General features: G+C 39.3%; 2 protein-coding genes across 9 annotated transcripts in view; one reads left to right on the top strand and one right to left on the bottom strand.

Moving 5' to 3' along the window:
• Positions 1–22,710, bottom strand: part of LOC108272973 (uncharacterized) — a 37,625-nt gene extending 14,915 nt beyond the window's left edge. For 4 of the 8 annotated variants that reach the window (XM_053683933.1, XM_053683937.1, XM_053683938.1 and 1 more), the window contains exons 1-8: positions 22,547–22,709; positions 13,293–13,691; positions 10,496–12,134; positions 10,142–10,411; positions 6,973–7,413; positions 4,920–5,360; positions 2,870–3,310; positions 823–1,263 (exon numbers count right to left, since the gene is read on the bottom strand). In XM_053683933.1, coding sequence (XP_053539908.1) covers positions 823–1,263; positions 2,870–3,310; positions 4,920–5,360; positions 6,973–7,413; positions 10,142–10,411; positions 10,496–12,134; positions 13,293–13,644 — 4,025 coding nt within the window. In that variant the 5' untranslated portion in view covers positions 13,645–13,691; positions 22,547–22,709. Of the gene's footprint in view, positions 1–822; positions 1,264–2,869; positions 3,311–4,919; positions 5,361–6,972; positions 7,414–10,141; positions 10,412–10,495; positions 12,135–13,292; positions 13,692–19,373; positions 19,436–22,546 lie in introns of all 8 variants that reach the window. The other 4 variants (XM_053683934.1, XM_053683939.1, XM_053683935.1 and 1 more) reach the window with 4 other exon arrangements.
• On the top strand, positions 13,662–16,653 carry LOC128634053 (uncharacterized). Its single transcript, XM_053683985.1, has 2 exons — positions 13,662–13,719; positions 14,681–16,653. Exon 2 carries the CDS (start codon positions 15,246–15,248, stop codon positions 15,924–15,926), a length of 681 nt encoding a protein of 226 aa, XP_053539960.1. The 5' UTR covers positions 13,662–13,719; positions 14,681–15,245; the 3' UTR covers positions 15,927–16,653.
• Positions 22,711–24,513: the final 1,803 nt, after the last annotated feature.

Below are 24,513 nucleotides of genomic sequence, written 5' to 3'. Positions count from 1 at the left end.
GGCGATTGTGATGAAGTTATTAGACAAATTTTACTGTATTCACCTGTAGTGTGTCCATTAAGTACAGTACATTAGCCTGCATGACCATGATCTATTGCCTTAGCTAAACTTTAGCTAACTTATTACATTAACTAGTAGCTCATGAGTCATGCATGTTAGCAAGACACAAGGTAACTATATTGGTCTTTTGGCTAATTGGCTGTAAAGTGGAGGCACTGGTAGCTTAATCTTTTGTTCATCACCACTCACATCGACAAAGCCAAGAAAAACACAATCGGGATAGGAGCTGGGAGGAGCTGCTGCTTGCCTGTCTGTCTGTGTGTCTGCCTGTCTGTGTGCTTGTCTGTTCAGTAAATATATCTGTTTGACAGGGAAGCTGTGCATAAAGAGGACTATATTATACGTACACACACAGAGAGAGAGAGAGAGATTCATTTATTTTAAATAAAATAAATAAAAAGCACCCCAGAAAAAAGGGCTCTTTCTCTTGAGGAAGAAAAAGGGCAGGTGCTCAAGCCCCCTTTGATGTCTGTGTATGCACGTGCCTGCCCAGCCATCTGACCCCGGCGAGCCTGTCGCCAACCCATCACCTGCTTCCTGCCAGTAGGCCCCATGTCTGCTCCCCAGCTCCTCTGGAAGGAACCAGCTCCAAAGATAATACCTTCCTCAGGACTTTGGATCATGTGTTGACAGTTTGCCTAGGGGGTGGAGGGCATGGAGGTGGCTACAATAATGTTTCAATTAATATTGAAACATTTTAGTTCGGGGCAGGTGTCCCAGTAAAGTATTTTGTCTATAAACACAGCGACTTTGTAAACTTACTTATTAAACATGAGGTGTGAGATGTAGGGCAGACACTGAAGGAAACTCCTCACTTCACTCTCTTCATCTGAGCAGTGTCTCAGGTCCACTGGTTTCTTCTCTGTTTGGAGTTTCAACACTTCTAGGAGGAGGGAGACTTTTCTCTCTGAGAGGTTTATGGACCAGACTGCAGGAACTGACTGGTAAACTGGCAGCAATGCTGGAAGGACTCTCCTGCCTGTTTCACTCTCATACTGCTTCACACGTGAGTACAGATCCAGCAGGAAATCACTCAGTATGTCATAATAATAATAATAGTCTCCATATTCAGTAAATGTGATCACTTTCTGCACTGTCTGCAGGATGTTATGTGGTTGGTGTAGAGCTGCTTGCAGACACAAATCCAGTAGAAATGTTCTACATCTCTTTTCTGGTTCTTTCTCTCCCTGTTTAGAGTCAAACCTGGAGAAAAGTGAAAGACTCACATTATTACAGTACACAATATAGAGAACATCAGACACACACACACACACACACACACACACACACACACACACACACACACACACACACACACACTTTCTCCTGGACTCATGTATTTGATAAATTTTTTATATATATTTACATTTATGGCATTTGACAGATGTGCACAGAGACGCACAGAAGTGTTCTGTAGTCTCTGTCTTAAAGCCTCTGAAATGTTAGAAACTGTAACTGTGACAAGTCACTAAAGTATATTTTCTCGTTGAGTAAAAATATTAAGGAGCTGTTACGAGAACACAGAGGGTGTCTTAGGGACACTAAAAGAAAGCCTACAGTACTTGGCTAGTAGTAATGTTTATGCTCCATCATGTGTTTTCTTCCTGATATTGAAGGAAACACAGATATTTACTCAATGATAGACAATCATCTCTGTACCATTACTGCATAAATATCATATATTGTGAGCAGGGCCGTTATCTGGACTGGTCATCATCCGGGGTTGAGCCCAGAGTCCTAATAGACTTCTGAATAGACTGTTTGCATCCATTTCAGGACACAGAACTTACTCATAGGGGTGTAACGATGCATCGTGATGCGAAAATGTGACGATGTGTATCGCTGAAATGTTCAAATCACATCATGGAAATCAGCTTTCTATTAATTACACATCTAACACATTTGACTGTTTGAACAGCAGAGGTCCTAATCTGCACAACTCATAGAGTTCAATTATATAGCGAGCACGCTGGTCACATTATCACATTCTTTACTGGAGAGTCTGCACCATTAATCAGGAAATAGACTTTGGAGCTGTATTTATGGTTAAACTGATGCCTTGGGCTCTGTAACGGAGCTCATTGTGTTTCAGTCGATCAGAGACTGTGTCAGAGTCTTTATTTATTCAGTCAAATTTTGGGGAGAATTTATAAATGTATTGCTTTATATTAAGATATGGTGAATCTATAGTACATTTTCTTTACAATATTAAACCTCTGTTTATAGCCATTTTTTGTTTTATTCAGACAATCATGCACATTTTGCATTGTTTATGATCCAGACATAAAAAAAATGTTTTTTTTCAGTCGTCATTTTTCTTCTTTCAAATTTTGGTCATAATATTTTGAGAACTGAATTGAATCATGAAACTAGCACCACGAATGGAATTGAATCGTGATCATTACACCCCAGTTTAATAACAATGAATGGAAGTATATATTTGGCCTTTTTTTTTCTTTTTGCATTCCCTTTGTTCACTTTGCCTGCTTCAGCAAGGTGCACTGTATCCCAACACTTCAGGAATTAGCAGATTTTAGTAGAAAAAAAATAGTGTTCAAAATTGGATTGGACAAGTTAACAATAAATAGAATTAAGTCAGGGTTTGAACTGATTGTTCACATTCCAGGACTGACAACATAAAAGTTTAAACTCAGGCTCATTTTGTTCCTTTTCAGAACCAGATATTTTATTCTACAAATGGTGATATTTTTATCTGCAGGAATATTTGATTTTAAAACAAAAACAGTGCTTTTATCAGCTGTGGTGCACAGAGCACTAAAGCACGTCTGAGAAAACTGTAGCTACTTACTCTTTAAAGCTGAGGTGTGAGATGTAGGGCAGACACTGAAGGAAACTCCTCACTTCACTCTCTTCATCTGAGCAGTCTCTCAGCACCACTGGTTTCTTCTCTGTTTGGAGTTTCAGCACTTCTAGGAGGAGGGAGACTTTTCTCTCTGAGAGGTTTATGGACCAGACTGCAGGACCTGACTGGTAAACTGGCAGCAATGCTGGAAGGACTCTCCTGCCTGTTTCACTCTCATACTGCTTCACACGTGAGTACAGATCCAGCAGGAAATCACTCAGTATGTCATAATAATAATAATAGTCTCCATATTCAGTGAATGTGATCACTTTCTCCACTGTCTGCAGGATGTTATGTGGTTGGTGTAGAGCTGCTTGCAGACACAAATCCAGTAGAAATGTTCTACATCTCTTTTCTGGTTCTTTCTCTCCCTGTATATAGTAAAACCTGGAGAAAAGTGAAAGACTCACATTATTACAGTACACAATATAGAGAACATCAGACACACACACACACACACACACACACACACACACACACACACACACACACACACACACACACTTTCTCCTGGACTCATGTATTTGATAAAAATTTTTTATATATATTTACATTTATGGCATTTGACAGATGTGCACAGAGACGCACAGAAGTGTTCTGTAGTCTCTGTCTTAAAGCCTCTGAAATGTTAGAAACTGTAACTGTGACGAGTCACTAAAGTATATTTTCTCGTTGAGTAAAAATATTAAGGAGCTGTTACGAGAACACAGAGGGTGTCTTAGGGACACTAAAAGAAAGCCTACAGTACTTGGCTAGTAGTAATGTTTATGCTCCATCATGTGTTTTCTTCCTGATATTGAAGGAAACACAGATATTTACTCAATGATAGACAATCATCTCTGTACCATTACTGCATAAATATCATATATTGTGAGCAGGGCCGTTATCTGGACTGGTCATCATCCGGGGTTGAGCCCAGAGTCCTAATAGACTTCTGAATAGACTGTTTGCATCCATTTCAGGACACAGAACTTACTCATAGGGGTGTAACGATGCATCGTGATGCGAAAATGTGACGATGTGTATCGCTGAAATGTTCAAATCACATCATGGAAATCAGCTTTCTATTAATTACACATCTAACACATTTGACTGTTTGAACAGCAGAGGTCCTAATCTGCACAACTCATAGAGTTCAATTATATAGCGAGCACGCTGGTCACATTATCACATTCTTTACTGGAGAGTCTGCACCATTAATCAGGAAATAGACTTTGGAGCTGTATTTATGGTTAAACTGATGCCTTGGGCTCTGTAACGGAGCTCATTGTGTTTCAGTCGATCAGAGACTGTGTCAGAGTCTTTATTTATTCAGTCAAATTTTGGGGAGAATTTATAAATGTATTGCTTTATATTAAGATATGGTGAATCTATAGTACATTTTCTTTACAATATTAAACCTCTGTTTATAGCCATTTTTTGTTTTATTCAGACAATCATGCACATTTTGCATTGTTTATGATCCAGACATAAAAAAAAATGTTTTTTTTCAGTCGTCATGTTTCTTCTTTCAAATTTTGCTCAAAATATTTTGAGAACTGAATTGAATCATGAAACTAGCACCACGAATGGAATTGAATCGTGATCATTACACCCCAGTTTAATAACAATGAATGGAAGTATATATTTGGCCTTTTTTTTCCTTTTTGCATTCCCTTTGTTCACTTTGCCTGCTACAGCAAGGTGCACTGTATCCCAACACTTCAGGAATTAGCAGATTTTAGTAGAAAAAAAATAGTGTTCAAAATTGGATTGGACAAGTTAACAATAAATAGAATTAAGTCAGGGTTTGAACTGATTGTTCACATTCCAGGACTGACAACATAAAAGTTTAAACTCAGGCTCATTTTGTTCCTTTTCAGAACCAGATATTTTATTCTACAAATGGTGATATTTTTATCTACAGGAATATTTGATTTTAAAACAAAAACAGTGCTTTTATCAGCTGTGGTGCACAGAGCACTAAAGCACGTCTGAGAAAACTGTAGCTACTTACTCTTTAAAGCTGAGGTGTGAGATGTAGGGCAGACACTGAAGGAAACTCCTCACTTCACTCTCTTCATCTGAGCAGTCTCTCAGCACCACTGGTTTCTTCTCTGTTTGGAGTTTCAGCACTTCTAGGAGGAGGGAGACTTTTCTCTCTGAGAGGTTTATGGACCAGACTGCAGGACCTGACTGGTAAACTGGCAGCAATGCTGGAAGGACTCTCCTGCCTGTTTCACTCTCATACTGCTTCACACGTGAGTACAGATCCAGCAGGAAATCACTCAGTATGTCATAATAATAATAATAGTCTCCATATTCAGTGAATGTGATCACTTTCTCCACTGTCTGCAGGATGTTATGTGGTTGGTGTAGAGCTGCTTGCAGACACAAATCCAGTAGAAATGTTCTACATCTCTTTTCTTGTTCCATCTCTCCCTGTATATAGTAAAACCTGGAGAAAAGTGAAAGACTCACATTATTACAGTACACAATATAGAGAACATCAGACACACACACACACACACACACACACACACACACACACACACACACACACACACACACACACACACACTTTCTCCTGGACTCATGTATTTGATAAAAATTTTTTATATATATTTACATTTATGGCATTTGACAGATGTGCACAGAGACGCACAGAAGTGTTCTGTAGTCTCTGTCTTAAAGCCTCTGAAATGTTAGAAACTGTAACTGTGACGAGTCACTAAAGTATATTTTCTCGTTGAGTAAAAATATTAAGGAGCTGTTACGAGAACACAGAGGGTGTCTTAGGGACACTAAAAGAAAGCCTACAGTACTTGGCTAGTAGTAATGTTTATGCTCCATCATGTGTTTTCTTCCTGATATTGAAGGAAACACAGATATTTACTCAATGATAGACAATCATCTCTGTACCATTACTGCATAAATATCATATATTGTGAGAAGGGCCGTTATCTGGACTGGTCATCATCCGGGGTTGAGCCCAGAGTCCTAATAGACTTCTGAATAGACTGTTTGCATCCATTTCAGGACACAGAACTTACTCATAGGGGTGTAACGATGCATCGTGATGCGAAAATGTGACGATGTGTATCGCTGAAATGTTCAAATCACATCATGGAAATCAGCTTTCTATTAATTACACATCTAACACATTTGACTGTTTGAACAGCAGAGGTCCTAATCTGCACAACTCATAGAGTTCAATTATATAGCGAGCACGCTGGTCACATTATCACATTCTTTACTGGAGAGTCTGCACCATTAATCAGGAAATAGACTTTGGAGCTGTATTTATGGTTAAACTGATGCCTTGGGCTCTGTAACGGAGCTCATTGTGTTTCAGTCGATCAGAGACTGTGTCAGAGTCTTTATTTATTCAGTCAAATTTTGGGGAGAATTTATAAATGTATTGCTTTATATTAAGATATGGTGAATCTATAGTACATTTTCTTTACAATATTAAACCTCTGTTTATAGCCATTTTTTGTTTTATTCAGACAATCATGCACATTTTGCATTGTTTATGATCCAGACATAAAAAAAAATTTTTTTCAGTCGTCATGTTTCTTCTTTCAAATTTTGCTCAAAATATTTTGAGAACTGAATTGAATCATGAAACTAGCACCACGAATGGAATTGAATCGTGATCATTACACCCCAGTTTAATAACAATGAATGGAAGTATATATTTGGCCTTTTTTTTCCTTTTTGCATTCCCTTTGTTCACTTTGCCTGCTTCAGCAAGGTGCACTGTATCCCAACACTTCAGGAATTAGCAGATTTTAGTAGAAAAAAAATAGTGTTCAAAATTGGATTGGACAAGTTAACAATAAATAGAATTAAGTCAGGGTTTGAACTGATTGTTCACATTCCAGGACTGACAACATAAAAGTTTAAACTCAGGCTCATTTTGTTCCTTTTCAGAACCAGATATTTTATTCTACAAATGGTGATATTTTTATCTGCAGGAATATTTGATTTTAAAACAAAAACAGTGCTTTTATCAGCTGTGGTGCACAGAGCACTAAAGCACGTCTGAGAAAACTGTAGCTACTTACTCTTTAAAGCTGAGGTGTGAGATGTAGGGCAGACACTGAAGGAAACTCCTCACTTCACTCTCTTCATCTGAGCAGTCTCTCAGCACCACTGGTTTCTTCTCTGTTTGGAGTTTCAACACTTCTAGGAGGAGGGAGACTTTTCTCTCTGAGAGCTTTATGGACCAGACTGCAGGAACTGACTGGTAAACTGGCAGCAATGCTGGAAGGACTCTCCTGCCTGTTTCACTCTCGTACTGCTTCACACGTGAGTACAGATCCAGCAGGAAATCACTCAGTATGTCATAATAATAATAATAGTCTCCATATTCAGTAAATGTGATCATTTTCTCCACTGTCTGCAGGATGTTATGTGGTTGGTGTAGAGCTGCTTGCAGAAACAAATCCAGTAGAAATGTTCTACATCTCTCTTCTCGTTCTTTCTCTCCCTGTTTAGAGTCAAACCTGGAGAAAAGTGAAAGACTCACATTATTACAGTACACAACATGGAGAACATCAGACACACACACACACACACACACACACACACACAAACTTTCTCCAGGTTTTCTAACTCTGTCTAGGCAGCTCGTTACCAAGCTTAATCTAAGAGGTGCATATAGTCCAGAATTAGAGAGGGGAAACAGTACTGAATACCACAAATACTAGATCATGCCTCATGGACTGTGTGGCAGTGCGTGTATGGTGTCGGTCTGAACCTCCAGGTAAGTAGTGATTATTTTCAACTACGCTTTGCAAAATTAAGCCATCCTCAAATTATATAATTAGCAGCATTTGTACTCTGAAACCTCTGTGATGCTGCTGCAGCCCATCACTTCCTTAGCTGCAACCACTCCCACCATCCAGCATGTGTCATTCCCCTTAATTGCTGTTGGGGGAAGCCCAGTTTGGTGCCCAGCGGCTACCCTCAACAATGCAGCTGGAGCTTAAGCTCACCAAGCTAGGTAGTGTGTTCAACTTTACATAACAGCTAAAGAAAACCTATTGTCAGTGATCCAAATGGCTTCAATTCATAACTATATTCAAAACCATTATTTTCTGTAGCATCTCAAAAATGTTTATGTAAAATATTTAATTACATAGTCACTGAATGGTCAAGTTACCACGATATAAATGACTGTTCTTTCACAGTTTGTTGGCATGTTTTAAGTCTCTGTAGAGAAATTCAGGGTACAAATTTTAAATTTATAAATTTATCCCTAATGAGCAAGCCAGAGGCGATAATGGCAAGGAAAAATTCCCTGAAACGATATGAGGAAAATTTCTTAGAGGAACCAGACTCAAAATGGAATAAATCATCACCTGGGTGACACAGAACAGTGCAATTTTATATAATTCCCTTCTATAACTGTGTACTATATGGTCAAAAGTGCAATTATGTAACCAGGAAATTCTTTATAGTTTTCACATGAAGTCTATTTTTGTTGAAGTAATTAACTGTTCACTGGAGACTGTTTCTGGCAATTGCAGTCCTAAAGCTATCATAGCAATTGTAGTTCTAAGCCATCATTGCAAAACTGTTCGAAGTCCTTTAAGTCCTGGAAATTGAGCTCTGGGGAATTTGGAGGCCAAATTCTTTGTTCCTCAAGCCATTCCTAAAGTCTGGTGTTTTCAGTCAATGGGATGACGTGTGAGTGAGTCACAAAAGAGCTAGGGTAACTTCTAAGTAACTGAAGGTTACTCTCATGTTAGCTAATATCAATGTTCATGAGTCCACCATCAGGAGAACACTGAACAACAATGATGTTCCTGTCAGGGTTGCAAGGAGGAATTCACTGCTCTTCAAAAAGAACATTGCTGTCCTTCTGCAGTTTGCTAAAGATCACGTGGATGAGCCAGAAGGCTATTGGAAAAATGTTTTGTTTATAGATGAGACCCAAATGGAGTTTTTGGTTTAAATGAGAAGCATTATGTTTGGAGAAAGGAAAACATTACATTCCAGCATAAGAACTTTATCCCATCTGTGAAACATGTTGGTGGTAGTGTCATGGTTTGGACCATGGGTGTAACCACGCATTCTTTTCGGGGGTCGTGTCCCAACCCCCATGTTAAGGAAATACCAATCTGTCCCCCCAATATACAGTACAAAATATTTCTATATGTACCCATTTAATGAACCCTGCCAACGGATCTGTCTTTTCTTCACCTATTCTATTTATTTATGTTTATTCCTTTTTAACATATTTCCATTTATTAAGGAAAATAGGTGTGTGCCCCCCCTCCAATTGTATACTTGGTTGAACCCATACTCAACGCAAGTTCGTTGATATATTTGAGCAGCTCAGTCTGTAAGAAATGGAGACAGCAGCCAAGTGTAGAAAACTGCAGCAGAACATACGAGCTTTTTTCAGACAGTCAGTAACTAGATACCTAAATAGTAGGTAAACTTAGTATAGAAGGCATCATACCATGGCTTGGTTTGTTCTTTAGATCGTCAATTAACTTTTGATATTTGCACACCCACGAAGTACGCTAGGCTAACGTCAGTTCCAGTTTTTGACCATTAACGTTACATTCACTTGTAGATCCTCCTGCGAAGTTCACTGTGAACCCTCACGCTGTGACGGACTGTTATAAATGCGAGTGAAAGTGAGGAAAGTTGCACAGCATTTCGTTCCTTTACACTACATTTGGGCTAAGGACAACTAAGTGATTTTACAGATATAAGCATAACGCTGAGGTGTGCTAGCCTGGCAACGACAGATATGGAACTAACGTCTGAGTTGTGGCCATATTGCACTTATCCATTTAGAACTAGTGATGGCAGTTTGTCTTTAGAATTAAGAACAGAAAACTCCAGGACCCTTAACATAGCTAACGTTCAGGTTACTGCTATATATTGTTGTCCACTTTGTACACTTATTACATAGCAAGCTAAACAGCATTATGACACATTTTAACACCAATGTGCAGACTTTTTATATCCATTGTAACTAGTTTAGCTTAAGTAATCCATAAACAATCAGTTTTACAAAGTTCATAGTAACTAACTTGGACTCTGAACTTGGTTAGATCCTAACCTAACTTTCTGTTATACCCCCTGCTGATGACTATCGTACTCATCCTCCAGTCATGCCTGAAGGTAGGATGACACTGCTGCATTAAGCAGATTTAATTGTACATACATTTTGGAAATTAGATTTAGTAGATATCTGTTGCATGAGTTACTTACTGGAGAGAGCGGATGCGTGGCAGCCACAGGAGCACTGTGTCGCACAGAACAGGTGTCAGCTGGTGTGGGTCGTTATCACAGTGTAGATAGAGATTTATTTGTTCTGCACTCTGGGTTATGATTTTTCCAGCTTTCTCAAGCACACCTGTCTCAGTGCTCATCAGGAGGTGAATCTCATTCCCCAGTAAATGCAGGAGCTGTATCAAGTAATCTAACTGCTCTTGTTTCAAGGAAATTGTCCACACCTGACAGAGTGTTGTTGATAAATCCCTGAGGGTCATAAAACACAATCTGTAAGTAAATTATATCATTTTCATTTAACATAGTACATTATATATATTGAATTATTAATACCTTAGATATTGTGAATGTTCGAGAATTGTCTTCAGCCCTGAGAGTGACACAGCAATGTTCTCCAAATCAAGATGAACCTGTTTGTTTCTGGATTGGCTGATTACATAGGACACAGCACAGCATGCATAAGGGTCAAGATGTTCTTCACTCAAATCTAGATGATAGTTTATTCTCTCCAGAAATGACCAGCAGGCTTCAGGCGACTTAAATTCATACAGACACTGACATATGAAGGCAACGTCAACAATTTCATCATCTGGTTGATCACAGAAAAAAGTCTTTAAGACTTTCTCAAAAAAACCATGAGTACTTCCCTTGACATTGTTCAATGGAAAGAGACACTTCAGAAGAGGAATGTTGGTCTGTGATTGAAGTCCACAGAGGAAAGGAATTACATATTTCATGTGGATACTGTCTTCATTCTTACACTGATGGAGAATCTCAAGTATTTCTGTTTTTCCTAGAAGCCAGAGAGCAGAAAAGAATTCCTGCATTGTGTTGTGATGAAATGCACAAAATGTCTCGGCAAATGCTGGTGACACGGCTGAGACTGTCGTCAAGAAAGCACCAGCAATGCCTGTCTCATCATAATAAAAGTCCAGGTTGATAGTTTTTAACTTGGTTGCATTGAAAGCACTCTCTGCTAAAGATAAGATCTTGTCTTTGCACTTTATAATGTGTCCATCTAAGTGCAGCAATTCCTTTTTTCCATGTCTCTGAAGACAGTGGCGAAAAATTCGTATGTACAGCTCACTAACTGTGCACTGTTTCTTTGCTTCTTCAGAAGTGTAGTATGAAATGCAGGCTGCCACCATAAAAGCATACATAGGGACATGGCAGAGACTGAAGAGTGCAGGATTGTTTATCACACTGTCTACTATCTCTGGATCATTACCTGACATTTTCCTAAAAAAATCATAAATTGACTCTTCACTGAATCCTTGAACATAGACTTTACATGTTGTCCAGTCAGAGAACTCGTACTCTACTTCAGGCCTGCATGTGGCCACAACCTTTGCTTCAGGCAGAAGGTCATGTTTCATGATTTCCAGCAAAATCAGGTTGTCCTGAAAATCTTTGATTCCATCAAAAACAATAGTGACTTTTTCAGAATATTCTTGAAGATAGTGCAAAAATTCTTCAACATTATCTTTAAGCTGTGGATTTGACATTAAAACTTTGCTAAGCAGAAGATGTTCTAAGCCAACTATAGTTGAGATATTTGACAGTGTGTTTTCATCAAAGTAAAACATGAAGTCAAGGTTTGGGTCATGTCTCTCTGCCCAGTGATGCAACATTTGTTGAACAACTGTTGTCTTCCCAATTCCAGGTTTTCCTACTATTAGGATACTTTTCTCCCTGCTATTAAGCAAATCTTCAGGGGATTTTCTCTGTGTGTCTCTTGGTATGTAGGCCCTCATCTTTTTTGAACGGGATTTTTTAGATTTCTTCCTCTTGAGTGCGATTTTGTTATGGGGTGTATTAGTTTCTGTGTCTGTATCCAACACCAGAGGAATAAAGGTGAAGTTTTCTTGTACTTTTCCTCCATAGAACTGCTGGCTCTTCCTCCACTGTTCACCTAGAAATTGTTTTGTTTTTGTCTTCAAAATCTTTTGCAGCTGATGACATGAGACAGGTCCTAAAATAACAGGTAGAGTTTTATATAAGCTAAGGTTGCAGATGTAACCTTTACCACAATTTTTTAAATACTTCTTGTAGCATGTGTATTATACACTAGGGATATCACGAGAACCGATAGTTCGGTACCAAGTTGATACCAACATTCTCAAAACGTGACGGTACTTGTTTTTCTGGAGTAGCGTTTGAACCGTTTCTAATGGAGGTACCGAGGTTGCAATTCTTCCGGAACTGATGGAGGCAGCAAATACACGCAAGCATTTTAGTCGGTCCACAAGTGTTGAAGAAGAAGAAGAACAACAACAACAACAACTACAAGTACATGGGGAAAAACTGCAGAAGTTTAGCTCCGCTGCGTCTCATTGAGAGGAAATGTGGTATGGAATATGGAAATACTTCGCAGTCGAGGTGGATGACAACAAACATATAATTGATGCTGTGAAGCCAGTGTGCAACCGATGCTATCGTTAATTTCAAACAAAGCGAGGAAACATCTGGAATTTAGCAAAGCACCTGAAAGACGGGTCCTATATTATGTTTGTTTGAGACAGCTGGCGTTGTAGCCGTGAAACCAGCTAACGTTACGCTCCATGTGATGTTAGCGATAGCCGGTTATTTGTTAACGATGCAAACACATTGCAGTGTTATAAACTACCTCCTAATGGGCCACCATGCAGCCCGTGTCCTGTCAGCTAAATGTAGCCTAATGTCACTAATAATTATTCACGTTCATGCTTTTAATAAATCTTTTTGGCCTGCCACCATATCAGTGAATTTAAACTAATGCTTGCATTCAGAGTATAAGTTGTGTATATGTGTGTGTGTGTGTGTGTGTGTGTGTGTGTGTGTGCGCGTGTTTAGTAGTGCTGCACCTCCACTGTACTTTCCACTCATTGTCAGATAATGTTTGATAACTAAAATCTCTCTCTCTTTTTTGCCAGTATCAGCCAGAGGAGTATGTCCTCCAGGAGAGTTTTTGATTAAATTTTTTAAATTTTATTTTTATACCACGCCGTGGCGTCGACTTTGGTATCGAGTATCATGTACTTTTGGTGGTATCGGTACCAACTACTAGATTTTTGGTATCGTGACATCCCTATTATACACACAGAGAACATGTGTTATTAGTTATTCATGTGCATATATCAGGCATTCTTACCTTCAATATAATCATCTTCAGGCTCATCTCTAAAGAACAAGCAGATCCATGTACGTAAATCAGTAGTCAGGCCAGAGGAATCTGACTTTGGCAAGACTGATTTCCTCTCACGATCCAGTATTCTGAGAAATTTATAGCAGGCCTCCTCACCCTTGTTAAAGACCCAGTCCAGTATCTTCCTGGTTTTGTTGTACTTTTCTGGTTCTGCCTCAATTTCACTAACTTCATTGGCATTGAAGACATTCTGTTGATGAAGTTTTTCAACAATAAGAGGCAGGTTTAGTAACCGTCCAACCAGGTTTTGACGAGCGTTTTTGACATAATCTCTTGCAGACTGATTTGAAGAAGCCATACTGATGCTGTCAGTTCTTCATCTTCATGAACCCATCCATCACTGATCTGACAAGAAATACACCTATTAGTAAATGTACAGTATTTCATTCATTACAATATAATGCATTCTGAATTCATATTGTTGGTCAAATAAGTTTGGTTAACTAAGGCAATGTCTTAAAATATGCACAGACATTTGACAACATCTGTCATGTAACAGGGATTGGATATGTATTCAAGTGCAGTTTAAGCTTTTATTTATTTGAGACAGGTAGAAAAATCCCTAACGTGGGGAAAAAACAGGCGAACGGGCATAAACGAGGAATGTCAAAGCACAGAACGAGAAACTAGGGACAAGATCAAGAACCGGAAATGAGAAACTGTAAACATATGCCTCAGCTGATGGAAGATTTAATGCTCACTTATTATTATCAATATTAAATATTTTACAAATACACACACACCGACTGTTGAGGTCTCCCCTGGTCCTTTACCAGACATTCAACCCCATATCATAATTGAGTAGAAATTTGATTCTTCAGGCAGTTTTTTTTTTTTTATATGTTTTCTTACAACCCGCTAATCTTTGGGACGGGAAGTTTTTTTTGTGTACTATGACATATTTTGTGTGCAGGTCCAAACTCCCTCGCAGAGTTTCCAGCCTGCCCTAAGCCTGCCTTGCTCCCGCCTCCCCAGATGATGTCACTAATTGACAACACGATTTAAAAAGGAAGAAGAGTGAGAATGGTGTGGGATGTTGGAGTTGGTTATGTGTGATTTCTTGTTAGGAGATTGTTTGGTTTGTGTTACTTGCCCTTGTGGTTATCAAATTCTGTATGTTCTGGTTTTGACTCTTGCCTGGTTTTTGACTTAGAGTTTGGTTGTCCCTGTATATGTTTATGTATATTCTTCACTATTGTATATATGATTAACTTGGTTCACCATCAGTAGGGTTGTGGCTGCCATTTCTTTTGGTAGAGGGTACTTTTGTCTCTGTTTTTGGCTTAGGTAGTTAGGGAAGTATCCTTGTATTTTCTTTGTTATTTTCCTTTTAGGTAAGCTGGCTACCTAACAAAAAATTCTCTTGTTTATTATTTTGGCCTTGGCCCACCCTGAAGGTATGTCGGGTGTTTGGTTCTTTGTATAGTTGTATGTATATATCCATCCATCCATCCATCCATCTTATACCGCTTGTTCCTTCTTCAGGGTCGCGGGGAACCTGGAGCCTATCCCAGGGAGCATCAGGCACAAGGCGGGGTACACCCTGGACAGGGTGCCAGTCCATCGCAGGGCACAATGGTATGAATGGGTGTATGTATATAATTGTTACAATATACCAGAACTTTTTAACACAAACCTGGTTGTGTTATTAAATTCAAATTCTATTGAATCCTGAGCTGTTTATTCTGTGCGGCCTAACCTAGACTGGGCCATAACAGATTAATTAGAATGGTGCCAGACGGATCAAATTCGGTGTTCGATGGAGTAAGACGCGAAGTTGGAGGCTCCTGCTGATTTCGATTAAAATTGTAATTAATTAGCGCTTTTTAGTCATGTAATATATTTTGACTTATTCTACTTCTTTCCTTCTTTGCACTTTGAACTTTGTGGCACGTTAAGATGTCTGGAAAGAACACGAAAACCCGTGGTAGCATTCAGACACGACTGAGACCTAGTGTGCACGCCGTGAGCGAGTCCCCTTCCCCCCCTGAATCCGCGTCCCCGAGCGGTGACCCTCACTTCGCCGCTTTCAAGCTTGAGTTGTTGGCTTCACTGAGGAAGGACATTGCCGATGTTTTTAAAAAGGAGTTTCAGGCGATGTTCAGGGATGCGCTGTCTACTATCCAGCTTGACCTGCAGTCCGTGAAAACACAGCAGGCTGGTGATAAAGTCGCTACCGAGGCTACAATATCAACACTGAAAGGTACTGTTGGGGAAATAGGGCACGCTCTCTTCACTTGCACCGATGACATAGTTTACATGAAGACTACTATCGAGTCTCTCACTGCGACCGTGACTCAATTAGAGAATAAATGTGAAGATTTGGAGTCGAGGTCACGGCGCAATAACGTTAGGATAGTCGGAGTTCCAGAGGGCGCTGACACCTGTACAACCGCTGCTGTAGCGGCCTTGTTAAAGGAGGCGTTTGGTCTGGAGAAGGAGCCGGTTCTGGACCGGTCCCACTGGACCCTTCAGCCGAAGCCCAAGCCTGGTGAACGACCACGAGCTATTGTGTGCAGATTCCACTATCACAGTGACTGTGTTGATATTTTACGCCGTGCAAGAGAGATATCAGGGTGAACTGCATCACCTATATTTTTTCACTTTTCTTTTATTATTTTCTTGCACTCGGCCTTCCAGCTCTACAGAATTCGGATTCTTATTGAAGATATTGTCGGTGCATTACTTCGTCTAGATTTTGTGGACTCGCTCCTCTTAAATTTACTTCTGTATTGATGTGCTTCTCTGTTTTTATGCTCTGACTGGGTTAGAGTTTATTTCATTTTATTAGTGTTGTTTCCTCATCTTTACATGCTTCACTGGGTTATATTATTAGTTACAAGTCTTTAAAAGGTAAGGACATTATATTTGTTGAAGTGCGCAGACTATTTATCAGATTTGAAGTCAGTAGGGGACTTTTCTCTTACTGGAATTTTTTTGTTTAAGTAATTTAGTTGGTTTTCACATTGTGGACAACTCTTGGTGGGAAATACTGCTGTCTCCCTTTGTTTTATGGAGACTTTGGGTGTGTTGGGGGAGGGGGGGTCCCACTCCGGCTGGGACAGGCACGCCTTTAAGATTTATTTGTTGGAACGTCAGAGGTAATCCTGTCAAGAGATCTAAGGTTTTTACATATTTGAAATGTCTTCCACTTGAACTTTAATTTGAAAGTAGGAGGGGTCACTATTTTAATTGACAAAAGGTTACAGTTTTCGTCCACTAATGTTATCGCTGATGCGATATCTATCACTGATGAGAGATATATTATAGTTGCTGGTACTCTAATGCAAAGACAGGTATTGTAAATGTATACGCTCCTAACTTAGATGATTTTTATTTATATATATATATATATATATATATATATATATATATATATATATATATATAAATGGCAACCCTTTATTGTATACTTTTTGGAGTTACAGACACTTCCCACTTAAATTTTTGTGCCTGTTCTTGGGTTTTATAATATTTATATAACCAGCGACAGTTATTGAGTAGCCATGATGAGGGGGGGGGTGGTACTTTTAATTTTGTTTTCCTTTGTTAGTATAACAAGAAAAAAGGCCTGTGAATGTTTACTGCTGTGTTGCTCAATTTGTTTTTTTTTTTCCTTCTTCTCAATGAAATATTTGTGAAAGGGAAGGGAGGAGAGAAGAGAAAAGGTAAATGAATCACATGAAAATGAATCACATGTAAATGAATCACATGAAAATGAATAAATAAATTAAAACACCAAAAAAAAGAAGAAGAATGGCACCAGACAAAAGTTCCAGCATCATCTCCTTGGCCAGATTCATGATTCATCACTGAATATCACTTTCATCCACAGTCCATGATTGATTCTCTTTAGCCCAGTGTAATCTTGTTTTCCTTTTAGAACCTTCCCATTTTGTTTATACTTGCACCAAATTTTAGACACAGCTGACTGGGAACAACCATCATCTTTTTCCACACTCCATGTTGTATTTCCTTCTTGAAGGAGTTTTATAATCCATTTCATTGTTTCAATTTACCACACTCTTGTTGGGGCCATATTTCCTTTCAAAAAGACCAAGGTAAGGTCCGTAAGCATTTTTAAAGATCTGTAAGTGCTCCACGTCCCCAGAGCCAGACTCTGCCGTCCGAGTCTGGAACGTCGAGGCCCCTGACCTTAAATGACACCCATTGAGCAGTGCATTCGATCCCCACGGTTCGCCCCACCAGTGGTGGGCCCATAGGATGGAGAGGGGGGTGCCACGTTGCTTTTTTGGGGTTTGCCCGGCTGGGCAACCACGCCACCAGGGGGGTGCCCCTCTAGGCCCGGCTCCAGGCAGGGGCCCCGGGCTTCCTCCGGGCAGGGTAACAGGGTAACTAGGTAGAAGGTCGATGATCGATTTTGTAATTGTATCATCTGATCTGAGGCAGCATGTTCTGGACACTCGGGTGAAGAGAGGGGTAGAGCTGTCAACTGATCACCATCTGGTGGTGAGTTGGGTCAAGGGGTGGGGGAAGACTCTGGACAGACCTGGAAAGCCCAAACGGGTGAGTATGGGGTGAGGAGTTCCCTTCTTAGGGCTATCCAATCGCTGTATGCCCAAAGTTATAGCTGTGTCCGGATTCTGGCAAAAAGTTGGACTGGTTCCAGGTAGGGATTGGTCTCCGCCAGGGCTGCGATTTGTCACCAATCCTGTTTGTGATATTCATGGACAGAATATCGAGGCGTAGACTTGGTGAGGAGGGATTGCGGTTTGGTGGCCTGATAATCTCATCGCTGCTTTTTGCAGATGATATGGTCCTGATGGCTTCATCGGTCCATGACCTTCAGCACTCACTGGATCATTTTGCAGCTGAGTGTGAAGTGGCTGGGATGAGGATTACCACCTCTAAATCTGAGGCCATGGTTCTCAGCAGGAAACTGATGGCGTGCCTACTCTGGGTAGGGAATGAGTACTTAACCCAAGTGTAGGAGTTCAAGTACCTTGGGGTCTTGTTCACGAGTGAGGAGATATTGGAGCCATTGACATTGGAGCCTCTTGGCCGGAGAATCGGAGCAGCGGGAGCGGTATTGCAATCGCCTTACCACACCGTTGTGATGAAAAGAGAGCTGAGCTGGAAGGCAAAGCTCTCGATCTACTGGGTAATTTTCGTTCCTACCCTCACTTATGGGCATGAAGGTACAAGCGGCCAAAAAGGGTTTTCTTAGGAGGGTGGCTGGCCTCTCCCTTAGAGATAGGGTGAGAAGCTCAGCTATCTGAGAGGAACTCAGAGTAGAGCCGCTGATCCTTTGCATTGAAAGGAGCCAGTTGAGGTCGTTCGGGCATCTGGTAAGGATGCCCCCTGGGCGCCACCCTAGAGAGGTTTTCCAGGCATGTCCAGCTGGGAGGAGACCTCGGGGAAGACCTAGGACTAGGTGGAGAGATTATATCTCCACACTGGCCTGGGAATGCCTCGGGATCCCCCAGTCAGAACTGGTTAAAGTGGCTTGGGAAAGGGAAGTTTGGGGTCCCCTACTGGAGCTGCTGCCCCCACGACCCGATAACGGATAAGTGGTTGAGGATGGATGGATGTAAGTGCTCTATTTTGGCTGTGGATGAATTTGCATTTTTAGACTTGTGCTAGTATTTGTTTTAGAAATACAAATTATGAGGTAATCCAATATTTATCTTGGAAAAAAATGTCATTAATTAAAATAATTACTTTTTATTTGTTTGAGGTATATTTTATGAAGCCTGAATATTCAGTTATTTAAAAAAAGTCCAGGTGAACATCCTCCAAGTGTGGTGATTCCATCACTTTTACCAGGAGCTGTACGATCAATGTATTGAAGTATTTTGAGTAGTTTTTCAGTTTGTATATTAGAGATATTATTCCTCTTATACCACACTGATTTGTGAATGATTGAAATTTTTTGTTTATCAATGAACAATACACTGCACTTTATAACTGTTTATTGTTGTGAATCATCCACAAGACGTAATGTACATGAAATGTGCATAAAGAATTTTTCATTGTGGAAATGGATTTTTCTGACTTCAGCCCCACCTTTTAGCTTTTCTTGTGCTCCAGGTCAGAATTCTGTTAACAAAGTTGTTCATTTTTAAATACTGAAAAGAAAAGAAAAATCAATGAAAAAGTGCAAATAGTGACACTGGCAGTCAGTCTGCTTTCTATATTTTATTAGCAATAAATATTGTAAGACTGGTGGTAAGATGTCTGAACCTGGAGAGAACTGCTCTCTGAGCAAAAAGGACTCTCACGAGAACTAACACTCGAACTCGTAACATAATGCTGAATGTGATTCTTTCTTCTTATTATTAATAGTAGTATTGGATTTTGATGTGTTCATACCTGGTTAAATAAATTCTTAGACTTGATTATATTCTGACTTATTCTGAAATTATTGTCTCTAATGAATTACATTAACTCCTTGTTATCACAAATCTGCAACGAGGTTAGTGCAGGCTAAAATCCAGGTTTAGTTGGAGCATTGGGGCACGCCAACTGAGATTTTCAAGTCCAGACTAACAACTTGGCATTAAGTTAAGTGTACTTAGAGTGTACAAGCTCAATAGGAAATACCCGTTTAGGACAACATGAAGTTGATGGACCAAGTCTAAACCTCTGGTTATTGTAATATCTCTCTAGTTAATGTGTACATAGGAAACTATGGCATGATTATATACAGCTAATTTTACTCAGATATTATTGGTCTATCTCTGTGGCTCAAGTGGTATAGCGGGGTGTCCACTAATTGTAGGGTTGGTAGTTCGATTCCCGGCCCACGTGACCCAAGATACCAAAGTGTCCTGAACCCAAAGTTGCTCCCGAATGGCAAGTTAGTGCCTTGCATTACAGCTCTGCTACCATTGGTGTGTGTGAATGGGTGAATGAGACACAGTGTAAAGCACTTTGGATAAAAGCACTATGTAAGTGCAGACCATTTTACCATTACCATTTTAGTGGTTATGACCTCTGCTAGAAATAACGTTACTATAATTAAGTGTTACTATCTAAGGGGACTATATAAAGTACTATTTAGGAAAGGGCAAGCATGAGCAACCATCTAAATAGTATTACTCAATTACCTCTGGCTAATGACCAAGACTGGCAAGTTTGTGGCTGCGAGATCCGCGTACACAGCTGGCGCAAGCCTCTGAGCGACATGGAATCCGAATGAACGAGCAGAATTTAAAGTATAGAATAAACTAGAAGTAATCAAATGTGAAAGATCAAAAGTATCAATATACAAACAACTAGGAAACCAATACAACATTGATGTTTTTATAATTGGTAAAATGGTAAATGGCACACTTATATAGCGCTTTTATCCTAAGCGCTTTACACTGTGTCTCATTCAGCCATTCACACACCAATGGTAGCAGGAGCTGCCATGCAAGGCGCTAGCTTACCATCAGGAGCAACTTGGGGTACAGTGTCTTGCCCAAGGACACTTCAACATGTGGAGTCATGTGGGCCAAGAATCGAACCGCCAACCCTACGATTAGTGGACAACCCGCTCTACCAACTGAGCCACAGCCTCCCCGTCAGATTTAATTGGAGTCAGATTTAATTTAAGAGAGAGTCAAACAGAATTGGAATGACAAATTTAAAAATCTAAATGTATTCACATCGCTTTGAAAATACAGAAACACGTGGGAATCCTTCTACCACATCATCGCATTCCGTCGTTGGATCAGTGAGTGGACCCTTACATTGGGTATCTCTGAAAGGGCACTTTCCTTCCTTCTCTATTGGGGAAAATAAATTTTGCTAGGGTTCACCTCCAAAGGTCTCCTTGGATTCGGTGTAGAAATGTTCATCGGAGCATCAGAAGGATCAGGAGTGGAAGCAGCAGAATCATGGGCAGACAGTGCATTAATCTTAGGTGTAGCACCGCCTGATGAAGCACTTTTAAGTTTCGCCATATTAAAGACATCAGCAAAAATTCCATCAAACAACACTATTAAGCTCAGTTGCACAATAAACTCAAATAGTCATAGTTGAGTTAATGACACAAGAAGGACGGGTAGAAACAATAAGTTTGGGATAATTAAACTAGCACACCGTATGCATGGATTACTTTGATGTGGCGTCATTGTTTTCACAGATTCCCATTTTTATATGTTTACACGGAGATGATAACGGCATCGTTTTCAAAAACTTCCACTTTGAAACCCATTTTCAAAAGTTTGCATGTTCAGGCCCCAAAACACTGTTGTCGTGTAAACGAACAGCCAAACCACATAAAAAGTTTTCCACTTTTAGTTGAAAACGTTTTCATGTAAACGGCCCCTTAAAGTGAAAGAAAAAAGAGAGGCTGGTGAGGGAACAACTGTATAAAGTTTCTATAATATCCATAACAGAAATGAATTTCCCTTTAGGAAAATCTACTGAATTCACAAAGACTCATCCGATAAATGCTAAATGAATGTCTCATAACTTCACCATGTCAACAATTGTATGCTTTTTGTAAACAACACATTTTTAGTTGTTATTATTAGCCTTAAATTGTGTGGAGCACCCACCCTAAAAGTTCTTGTGAATGAGCTGTTACTATAGAAACAATAACGTACTAGAACGTATCATAAATGCTACAGTCATAAGGACTGTCCACACTTAATCCACACTTTCTGATACAGGAATTTAACCGCACTTATATCACTGTAATCAACACATTCTCGGTTTTTAAAAAAAATATCTACTGACCATAATTGAGGTGTGACATCACAGCGGATGCCACATGTATGCTGCTTACAATTCAAGTGAAGTCATGATCCCTCTCTGTAGGCATTCGTATTTTCAGCAGGAATGTTAGATAGTCAGCCTAGGCTAGGGGTCTAAATTATTTCCAGTCTATAACAATTTACCCATATTCCTACCCTTCAAAATTTGCAGAATCAATCATTTTCAATGTTACATTTCCATTTTTGTATTTTATGGTTTAAACACATTCTTTTTCTTCTTGTAAATCACAAAATGATAGTGTGCCCTATTTCTACATGAATAAACTCTTATATAAAATAAGTATTTTCAGCAGATGTAAGAAAACAAAAGTAAAGGATCATCCAAGCATAACGCGTGTCAGAAAAGTGTCACGATTCATTTCGTGAGCAATAAATGTACAAAAAAAAAAAGTACAAATGAATGTAAACTCCACAAAGAACAATGGATCGGAAAAATACACAGGAAGTGTGACAAAACCGGATAACACTTACCCACTCTCCGTTCACATGCACTCTGAAAAAGGTTTAGAGAATATAAAACTGGATGTTGTCCTGCTTGGTTCAGATCTCCACGGCTGGATCACAGAAAAGTGTACTGTGTTAAACATTAAATGAAGATCTAGAAATCCGGGAAAAACAGACCGTTAGTCACCCGACCGCCTGTGGGAGGGTTTATATGCATCAGTCTGAGTTCAGACTGTAGTCAAAATGAAACTAGGTTTGACTGTGCTGATGTTTAATGTCTTTAGTTAACTCTAAAATGTAAACATTTGTGTGTACAGCGAACTTACGAATTTAGCGAACTTGCCATATTGCACTTTATCGGTTTATCTTTATTTATTTATTTATTTATTTATTTATTTATTTACACGTGCAGACTTTAACCTGTATATTTAGAATCTGTGAATACACACTACAGACTACTTGGTCACCTTAAAGTTAATAATGTTAATTTCTGTAAATGAACGCATTCAACTGTGGACTGTGTTTCTGTGTAGTTGTGTACACGTAGCTCTTGTAAGGTAATAAGAAAGCACGGGTGTGATGGGTACAGCTGTAACAGCTGTTATAACCTCACAGTAGTATCTTGCTTCAGAGGCTCTCAAAAGACAGAAAAGACACACGCACTAATTCCTAGCCCCGAAAACGGATGGAATCTTTCATTCATTGCATGTAATCAAAAACATGAACAAAATCCTTCTACAGTGAGCATTATACGCAAAAAAAAAAAATCTTTGATTAGTCAATAGCATTAGTTATTTTTGCCATTCCAGTGAGACATCAAGAAGAGTATAGCGTAAAACTACACATTTTCCTAAATGGTCTAATTTCCTGTACACAATTCTGGATGATCTAGAAGGATGATCTGAAATGTAAAATAAATATCCATTGTTTCTAATCCCTGGTGGAAAGTATGAAGTCTGTAATTTAATCACTGAGTAATTTAACTCAATGGAAGATTGAGTTAAATTACTCATATCGGCAACTGTGAATGATTTACAGTGAACAATTATCCGAATAAGATCTTCACACTGGTAAATTCTTCACATGTGTGAATTATGTGGAATATTAACATGTGACAGCAGAGGGCGCCACTGACATAATACAATAATGTGAATCACTCTGGATATTTGTGATTGCAATCTTCCAAGAAAAATGTTACATACCTAGGGCAGAGATACTCTGAAATTACAATAGAAATTTACATGTTACACACACACACACACACACACACACACACACACACACACACACACACACACACTAGCATGCCTCCTTTTAACGGCTCATTTTTTAAATGGAACTGAAACACATCAGATAACAAAAACAAGATTCTCTGATTAATAACGATTTTATTATTTACTTGAACCGTGTGGGACATCAGTGAGATTTTACAGTCAGGTTCAGGGCTTCAGCTAAACTCTACAGAGACGCAGGAAATAAATTACACACAAGTGATCCAAACCTAGATGATTTTAATCTTACTGCATGTTACAAACAGGAACTAATGGCTTTCACTCAGGAAAAGGGATTGGCTGTAGAGAAACACAGACAAATAAAAGTAGTTACAGTGCTCATCATCATCTTCATCTTCCTCATCATCATCACAGGCAGTTAAACTGCATCATTAAAGGTTATCGTCCATTTTTTCTTCCAATTTTTTTCCTGTATTTATGGTAAATGTATATAATTTATAGGTCATGTGAAGCATTACTTTGTTATCTTAAATATAAAAATCTGCCGTGCATTCGATCCCCTATCTAAACCATGTATTTTTAATCACGGATGACTTTATAATCTTATTTAATATCTGGTATGTTTTAACAGCTTTATTTGTTTCTTTTCAGTTTACTCAGAGCAAAAAGCAATAACATTGTGTTTAGCAGCTGTTACTAGACTTGTGGATATAAACAACCCTCTTTGCTGTCCGTCACTGACGCGTCGCATGTTGATGACGT

Source organism: Ictalurus punctatus, chromosome 12 (genome assembly GCF_001660625.3).
Source record: "Ictalurus punctatus breed USDA103 chromosome 12, Coco_2.0, whole genome shotgun sequence".
NCBI lineage: Eukaryota > Metazoa > Chordata > Actinopteri > Siluriformes > Ictaluridae > Ictalurus > Ictalurus punctatus.
The sequence above is the reverse complement of the archived record's forward strand: the minus strand, read 5'-3'. Positions and strand labels throughout refer to the sequence as shown.